This window comes from Carettochelys insculpta, chromosome 22, assembly GCF_033958435.1.
Source record: "Carettochelys insculpta isolate YL-2023 chromosome 22, ASM3395843v1, whole genome shotgun sequence".
NCBI lineage: Eukaryota > Metazoa > Chordata > Testudines > Carettochelyidae > Carettochelys > Carettochelys insculpta.
Genome location: NC_134158.1, coordinates 10,296,796 through 10,305,300, shown reverse-complemented (window position 1 = coordinate 10,305,300; position 8,505 = coordinate 10,296,796). Strand labels below are relative to the sequence as shown.

Below are 8,505 nucleotides of genomic sequence, written 5' to 3'. Positions count from 1 at the left end.
AAGAACTCAGGAGCCCGGGCTCCCCGCCCCCAACAGGGGAGAACCCAGGAGTCCTGCCGCCCTCTCCCCCCAACACGCCAGGGTCCCAGAAGTTTCCCAGAAGTTCCTGTATCAAATTGGCTGATCAGAAAACAAGCCCCAGAGAAAGAAAGAGGAGGCAGCTGGTGGGCAAACCAACACGGGGGGAGGCCCCTGGTGCTGTGGCTGGGGGATAGCCCCTGGCAGGCCCCCTTGAGCACAGACCACACAAGGGACCCCAGGGCCCCTCTGCTCCCCATGGTCCCACCTCCACCCACCCAGGCAGTGACCAGGAGAAGATGGGGTCACGGCTGAGGGCCCCAACACCTAGGTTCTCCATCCTGTGTGATCCTGAGGAAGTCACATAGGCCTGTGCCTCAGTTTCCCCCCAGCTGAATGCGAGCACTGGGGGCCCAGCCGCTAAGCCCCCCAGTCAACAACACGCGTGTACCACTTGTCTCCCAGATTTTATTCTGCACCACAAACCCAACATAAAAAACAACCTCCAGCCCCTCAGCCCAACCTCCCCACCTCCCATCAGGGCCATGGGCCCCTGTCCACCGCACCCCCTCCAGGAGCTGGCCCACAGAGAGCCACCGGGGTTAACGCCACCCCGGAAAAGGAGAGGGGAGTCTCACCCCCTTTAAGAAGCGGGCAGAAAATAGAGCTGAGAACCGAACATGAAGCTTGAACAGCTACACCCAGGAACTGGGGGGAGATGCAGACATGCCCGTGAGGGCCCCCCCTTTTCCCCAATGAGGGGAAATAACGCAGACCCCCCCAAGGAACACTCTGCTCTGGGGAGCACCAGCCCAGACCTGGCATCCGGAACCCAGGTACCCAGGGCCCTGCAAAAGGCCCAGCCCCCACTCCACCCTCCTAAGCAACAGCTGAGCTCCCCCCGCTGGGCCCCGGATGCCTGGGCTCCCCTCAGCTCTCCCCGGCCGCTGGGGAGGAGGAACCCAGGCGTCCGGGCGTCACTGCTTCTGCTGCAGCGCCTCCTTGCGCGCGGCGTCCTGCAGCAGCTGTGTGTCCACCTCGTCGGCTGGCAGCTGGACGTAGCGCACCACCGAGCCCCGGATGAAGCAGTTCTTCACCGACAGCTGGGGAGAGACCCCGTCAGGGGGCACTGCAACGGCCCCCCACCCCTGCCGGCTGAATGGACTATCTCCCCCCCACCACCTGCCGGCTGAATGTACTATCCCCGCCTCCCATGGACCTGCTCCCCCCCCCCGCCGGCTGAATGTACTATCCCCGCCTCCCATGGACCTGCTCCCCCCCCCGCCGGCTGAATGGACTATCCCCCCCCCCCCCATGGCCCTGCTCCCCCCCCATGGCTGAATGGACTATCCTCCCCCCCCCCCCGAGGCTTTGCCCCCCCATGGCTGAATGAACTGGTCCCTCCCACCCGTGTCCCTGCCCCCCTCCGCCAGCTGAATGGACTATTTCCCCCCCCCACCCCACCCCACGGCCCTGTCCCCTGCTGGCTGAATGGACTATCCTCTCCCGTGTCCCCACCCCCGCCCTGCCCCCCCCCCACCGGCTGAATGGACTGCCCCCCCAAACCCTCAGCCCTGCCCCTCCCACTGGCTGAATGAACTGGTCCCTCCCACCCACAGCCCTGTCCCCCACCATGGCCCTGCCCCCCCGCCACTGGCTGAATGGACTGCCCCCCCACTCGCTGCCACCCCCCCCCCCCGCTGGCTGAATGGACTAGTCCCTCCCACACTCTGCCCCCCCACCCAGCTACCTGAATGGACTGTCCCCACCCCCTGGGAAGTGGGGCCCAGACCCACCCACAAGGAGCGCCACCCGCACCTCTGCTGCCCCCCAGCCCCAGGGCTCTGCCCCTCACCATGTGGGGGTACTTCTCCGGGTCCGTCACGCTGATGTCCGTCAGTTTGATGTTCAAGTACTGGCAGGAGGGACAGACACACGGACTTTAGCACCGGGCCGCGCTCTGCCTACCTCAGCAAGGGGGCAAGCAGTGGGGCAGGGCCCCCCAAAGCCGGGGGGGGGGGGGGCGCAGGGCCAAGGGGACCGGCTCTGAAGATAACCTGGAAGTCTCTTACCTGGTCCACTGAATGGAGAGTCCCACAGATACTGCAACAGAGATGGGGGCGTTAGTGGAGGGCAGTGGGGCTGGTGGTTAGAGCAGGGGGCTGGGAGCCAGGACTCCTGGGTTCTCTCTGGCTCTAGGGGGGGCAGTGGGGGCTGGTGGTTAGAGCAGGGGCTGGGAGCCAGGACTCCTGGGTTCTCTCTGGCTCTAGGGGGGGCAGTGGGGGCTGGTGGTTAGAGCAGGGGGCTGGGAGCCAGGACTCCTGGGTTCTCTCTGGCTCTAGGGGGGGCAGTGGGGGCTGGTGGTTAGAGCAGGGGGCTGGGAGCCAGGACTCCTGCGTTCTCCCGGCACTGGGAGGGCAGTGGGGGCTGGTGTGGGGCACAGAGAAAGGGACCCCCCCCCACACACATACACACAGTAGTAGTAGCAGTAGGCATCCTTCAGTCTCCATAGACTATGGATCGCACCCTTTAAAGTTTCAATTGAGGACCCCCCCACACACACACACTCCAGAACTCACCTCAAGTCGTTCTTTAACTCCACCACCACGTCCTTGCCCACCAAGGACTTGAAGAAGGAGTAGAAAAGCTGCCAAGAGAGACAGGGGGACCAAAGAGAGGGCTGTGTCCCTGCCCCACATCCTGCAAGCGCCCCTGTTCCATCCCCCCCTTGCCAGGCCCAGGGACCCCCACAGGCCATCCCACCCCACCCCACCGCCCCTGTCCAGCCTCCACACTGCACCCAGTCCCAGCGGCTCATGGGCACACAGATGGCAGCCCCCCAAACGCCCAGCCCGGCTCATGCACCAGGGTCCTCGGCCGCCCTGGCTCCTCCAGAGCCCCACAGCAGCCCCAGCACCACCCCAGAAGTAATGGGGGCCCCTTCAGGGGATGACTGTGACCCACACCTCCACAGCCAGCAGCATCGCTCCCCTGCCCCCCAACAGGCCCCAGGGCTGCCCCCAAACCAGCCGGGCCCACCATGTGCTCCAGCAGCTGAGGAGTGCTGCCCCCAGAGCCCCACGCGGCTCCAGCACCCCCACCCCACCTCATCCCAACCAGCGCCCCACACGGCCCCACCCGACCTCATCCCCTTAGCGCCGAGTCCCCCAGCACCTCCACCTCACCTCATCCCCCCAGCATCCCCACCCCACCTCATCCCCCCAGCATCCCCACCGCCGACCCCCCCAGCACCCCCATCCCACTTCAACCACCAGCCCCCCACATGCCGCCACCCCACCTCATCCCCCCAGTGCCCCACACGCCCCAGCACTCCCGCCCCATCCCCCCAGCGCCCGCACCCACAGTGGCCATACACCCCCCCACTTCCTCTAGCAGCTAGAGGGGGACCAGCCCCGCACCCCTCACATCCCCCAGGGCCGCCCCCAAACCAGCCAGACCCCCCCCCCCCATGCTCCAGCAGCAGGGAACGTGTGGTCCCCCCCCGCCCCACGTGGCCCCGCCGGGGTATCCCCCCGCGGCAGTGACGTCACGCTCTCACCATCCCGCCGGCGGCAGCACAGCAAGCGGCGACCCCGGGCCGCGCAGGCGCACTGCGGTCGGCGGGTTTCCTCCAGCGGGGCGGGACCGAACGTGGAGGCGGGGGGCGGGGGGAAGCGCGTGAGGAGGGAGGGGAGGCTCTTAAAGGGGCCGCGCACCCTTACTCCCACTCTTAAAGGGGACGCGCCTTGTTACTCCAACTCTTAAAGGGGACGCGCCCTGTTACTCCCACTTAAAGGGGCCGCTCCCCAGAACCCCCACGCTGGCTGTGCAATGAGTCACGGACCACTCCGCTCCCAGCCCAGCCCCCCCCCATCTCCCCATGCGGATCGCCCCTCCCCCATATCCCCCTGGGGCCACCGAAAGGCCCGAAACAACGCCAGGGGTCCCAGACAAGCCCCTGCCCCTCCCTGCTCCCCCGTGGGGCCTGGCCCGGCCCGGCCCGGCCCGGCCCAGCGCCCCTCTACTCTGGGCCCGCACTAGGATGTCACCACTCCCTAGACAGGAGCAGGGGGAAGGACCGCCGGCCCTTTAAAATTCAGGGCGATGGGGGAGCAACAAAAAGGGGACACCCCCCAAGAGGGGCCCTGAGCAGGAGGGGTCTACGGGGAGGGCTGGTAGCCCAGACTCCTGGGTTTTCTCCGGCGCTGGGAGGGCAGTGGGGGCTGGTGGTTAGAGCAGGGGACTGGGAGCCAGGACTCCTGGGTTCTCTCTCTGGCTCGGGGTGGGGTTGGGGTGCTGGGACTAGGCCCCCAGTTGCCAGCCAGCAGCAGCTGCAGACCTGGCCGGGCAGTGGCGAGATCCCAGCCTGGCTTGGCTCCTTTGAGTGATATCCAGCTGAGGGGGAGCCAAGCCAACTCCTGCACTTTCTATGCATCGTGCTGCCCCCCCACATCCCACGTGGGGTCACCGGGGTCTCCGACATGGAGCTCTGCATTGGCATCGCGCTCTCACCCAGAGACCCCCCAGAGAAACCCAGAGGGACGGTGACGCCCCAGATTCTGAGCTACACCTCGGGGGGCAGAGACACCCCAGAGGGATGGGGGCGCCCCACATTCTGAGTTTCACATGGGGGGGGTGCAGATTCTGGACCACATGTGGGGGGCTGGGAGGACAGGCCCCCACCGGTTCTTAGCTCATGCTGGAGGAGGGAAAGCATATCAGATCCCCCCAGGGCTGCAAGACTCCCCCCATGTCCTGGGTCCCCTGAGGGGAGTGGGGCCAGGGAATCAGCCCCCCAATGGGCAGCCCCCATCCCATAGAGGGGGGGGGGCCAGCTCTGCAGCACCTCCCACAGGTCCCCCTGCCCCAGACCTCTGTCCCCATCGGGGACCCCAGCGCAGGCAGGGCAGGAGCCAGGTTCGGGGGCGGCTGGCACCCGGCCGAGGCCTGGGGGTGGTTGTGAAAGCAGCCAGGCGCTCCCCACCCCGTGACTGCTCCCCGCTGGGATCCAGCTGGGCTGGGCCGGACGCCCCAGGGTGGGGAGGCGGGTACATAAACCTGGCCCAGCGGGAGAGGCAGTGAGACGCTGGAGACAGGTAAGCAGCAGAGGGGAGACACCGGGCCGGGCGCTGGCTGCTGGGGGCCATGGGGGTGCTCCCCGGGAGTGGGGTATGGGGGGGGAGAGCCGGATGGCCATGAGCTGCAGGGCTGCACTGCCCTGGGATTCCAGAGGAGGGGCCTCGCCTGGTGCCCCCATGGCTGGAGCCAGGTCTGGTGCTGTATCCCTGGTGCTCAAAGAAGAGCTGTGAAAAAGATTAAGGGGTTAAAATCCCCCTGTGGTGCAATGGGTCCCCAGGAGCTCATGCCGCAGTGCCGGGAGCGGCTGGACAGGGGACTGGGGACCCTCCAGAGACCCACCTGGCTGGGGGACAGGGGACCCTCTGGGGACCCAGCCAGACCAGGGACCCTCCAGGGATCTCACCAGCCCCATTTAACTCGGGAGCTGTTGCTGCCGGTTTGCTCCTGGCGCGAACTCCAGCCGGCTGGGCCGGGGCTGCAGGGCTGCGGAGGCGTGCGTGCGTGGCGGTTCATTACGCCAGGGCCAGTGGGATGGGATGCCAGCCCCACCCAGCCCGGGAACAGGGCTGGGCTGCAGCTGGGATAAGGTGGGGGCGAGGCAGACGCCAGCCCGGCAGGGTCCTGGTGAGCCCGGCAGGAGCGGCTCTGGCAGCCACCAGGAACCCACCCGGGCACTGGGGCGCGCTACCGACGGGCCGGGGCCGGGGGGGACACGTCCCTTGGCGCTGACCCCGCCCGGCTGCTCTCACGCGGTTCTGTTCCCGCCTGGCGCAGCCCCCGACCCGCGATGTGTGACCGCTGCCAGTGCTTCTGTCTCCTGCTGCGATGGGCGTGGTACGTCGTGAAGCGGCTGTGCCGGCGGAAGAGAGGTACGCGGGGGACACCCGGGGGGGGGCCGGATGGGGCAGACACCCAGCTATGGGTCCAGGGAAGCAGGGTGCACCTCCCCCTGGAACAATAGACCCGCTCTTCCGGGCCCTAGACTCTTCCCCTCTCGGGTAGGAGAGCCCGGACTCCTGGGTTCCATCCCTGGTTTGCGGCACTGTGCCTCAGTTTGCCTTCGACGCGCAGGCGTATGGCCCTGCAGGCTGGGAAGCGCGGGACCCCTGATCAGATGCCAGCCCTGCCGCGTGAGGTGGGCCTGGCTCCCACCCGGCCGGGGTCGCAGGGACAGGCTGGCCCTGGTACCACTGCAGCCGGCTGGACCAGCTGCGAACTCGCTGGCTGGGTGGGGCGCAGGGCTGACTCAGCCCCCTTGGGGCAGGAATGCAGCCAATCAGGCCCAGTGACTCTGGGAATCATCCAGGCCCCGCCCCCCCACACGCCCAGGCACAAAGGAGGTAAACTGAGGCACGGGAGCCTGCAGAGGCAAGAGCCAGCCGAGGATACAGCCACTGTAGGAGGTGGCAGGGAACGTTGCGCCTGCTCTAACCACTAGCTCCCGCTCCCCTCCATGTGCTGGGAAAGACCCCAGGAGTTCTGGCTCCCTGTACCCCCCAGACTCCCTCTCCCAGCAGCTCAGTCGGTGAATCCCCCTCCACGTTCTCATTGCAGAATCTCAGACAAGCGCCGACGAGACGACATCCTTATTGGGCAACAGGCGTGACGCAGGGGCCTGAGGGGGCGCAGCCAGGAGCTACCCCTTTGCCAGACACCCCCAAACCTCCCCAGAGTGGCTGTGGCTGGGCCGGTGCTGCAGGACAGTGGGGATGTGGATTACCCGTCTGACCCGCCTGTGAGCCCAGGGCCACGTCTTCCTGGGACCCCTTCTCTGCTACTCCCCCCGAGTCTGTTTCCCTCTTGGTTTTATTCCCAAAGCGCAGGGGCTGGGTGGCGGCTCACGGCGGGCAGTCACGTCCCACAGGACGGCGCTATGGACACGTCGGTCATGGGGATGAGACCCCTCACCCCACCCAGCCTGTAAAGGGTTTTCAATCAGTTGCAAAATGAACAGGGCTTCCACTCAGATGACTGGATACCAGTTAGGAGAAAAACAGTCGCGGTTAAAAATAACACGCCACTCACTCCTGCTCGTTTGCTGAGCCTGGCCAGTTATACCCAAGGCCGCCGCCTGATTGTTAGTGCCAAAGAGACGGGGCGAGAAAAATGCCTTATTTCAGTGGCTGAGTGATGCATACGTTGAAAAAAATCCAACAATTCATTGCACTCAAACGCTGCCACAACAGTAGGGAGAAAACCGCTCGGGGTGAAGAGTCAGAGTAAGATGATGTTCTACACTGGCATTTTTAAAGGTAACTAGACCCAGTTCTCTCCATGACTCAAAGGTTCCTTCAGCTCACTCTTAGGAGACAAATGCTCCTGTCCAGAAGGTCTGTCTTTGGGTACAGCTAATGGGGCTGGGGAGCCGTCCTGTGCAGTTATTTTTGTGGTCAAATAAAAGCTCAACAGTCTGAACATTTGTGAAAAATATAAAATAAAATCCAGCGTCTCATATTCAAACGCTGCAGAAAACTCACCGAGCCGAAGTGCCCCACACTCAGGGGGTCGCCCCCACGCTGGCGTTCTCCAGGCTGGCTGCGCGTCTAGGCTCCGACCCTGAGCCATATCCTGCTCAAATGCCGGAGGAACCCGCTGTGTTACAGTCCTGCTGGTGACTGCGGTGGTGAGGTCTCGGTCTCGGCCCCAGCTGCTAAGGGCGTTAAAAAGGGGCATCTCTGGGGGTTGGGGTCGGGCGGCCCTGACTGAGAGCCAAGGGCTGGAGCTCTGCTGAGGGCAGCTGGACCCATGTCTGAGGCCAGAAAGAACCACGAGAACTAGAGAAATTCCCATCCCAAAGCATCACCACCCCCCGCCGGCAAGGGAAGCCCTCTGGCCCCGGCCCAGGCATGAGCTGTGTGTTGCAGGCGGCGGGGTCCTCAGATAGCTGGGCCTGCCGCACCACAGCAGAGTCGGGTGAACACTGTGCATGGATGAAGCCAACAACAGCACCAGCCTGTGTCAGTATTGGCACCAGGACAGAACCCAGGAGCCCTGGCTCCCAGCTCTAACCACCAGGCCCCACTGCCCTCCCAGTGCCAGAGAGAACCCAGCAGTCCTGGCTCCCAGCCCCTCTGCTGCAACCCACCTGACCCCTCCCAGAGCTGGGGAGGGAACCCAGGAGTCCTGGCTCCCAGCCCCCATCTCTAACCAACAGCCCCCACTGCCCTCCCAGTGCCAGAGAGAACCCAGGAGTCCTGGCTCCCAGCCCCCTGCTCTAACCACCAGCCCCCACTGCCCTCCCAAGGCACTGATGTAGTGGAGCTGGGCAGTCAGGGTAGTGCTGCAGCAGCCTGTGGGGCCTGAGGGGGGTGGTCTTGGCTCTGGGGCAGTGAGGGCTGGTGGGTGGGCAGGACAGCACCCCCAGGGACCCCTCACCGCACCCTGCACATCCTGGCTCCTCCTCCATCC

At 65.5% G+C, this 8,505-nt stretch overlaps 1 protein-coding gene across 1 annotated transcript; it reads right to left on the bottom strand.

The window, feature by feature from the left end:
* Positions 1-474: 474 nt before the first annotated feature.
* LSM2 (LSM2 homolog, U6 small nuclear RNA and mRNA degradation associated) lies at positions 475-3,663 on the bottom strand. The gene is made up of 5 exons (XM_075017723.1): positions 3,578-3,663; positions 2,598-2,665; positions 2,091-2,121; positions 1,874-1,933; positions 475-1,121 (listed from the first exon to the last, which is right to left on the bottom strand). The coding sequence occupies exons 1-5, from the start codon at positions 3,578-3,580 to the stop codon at positions 996-998; spliced, it is 288 nt and encodes a 95-aa protein (XP_074873824.1). The 5' UTR covers positions 3,581-3,663; the 3' UTR covers positions 475-995.
* Between the last annotated feature and the right edge of the window lie 4,842 nt (positions 3,664-8,505).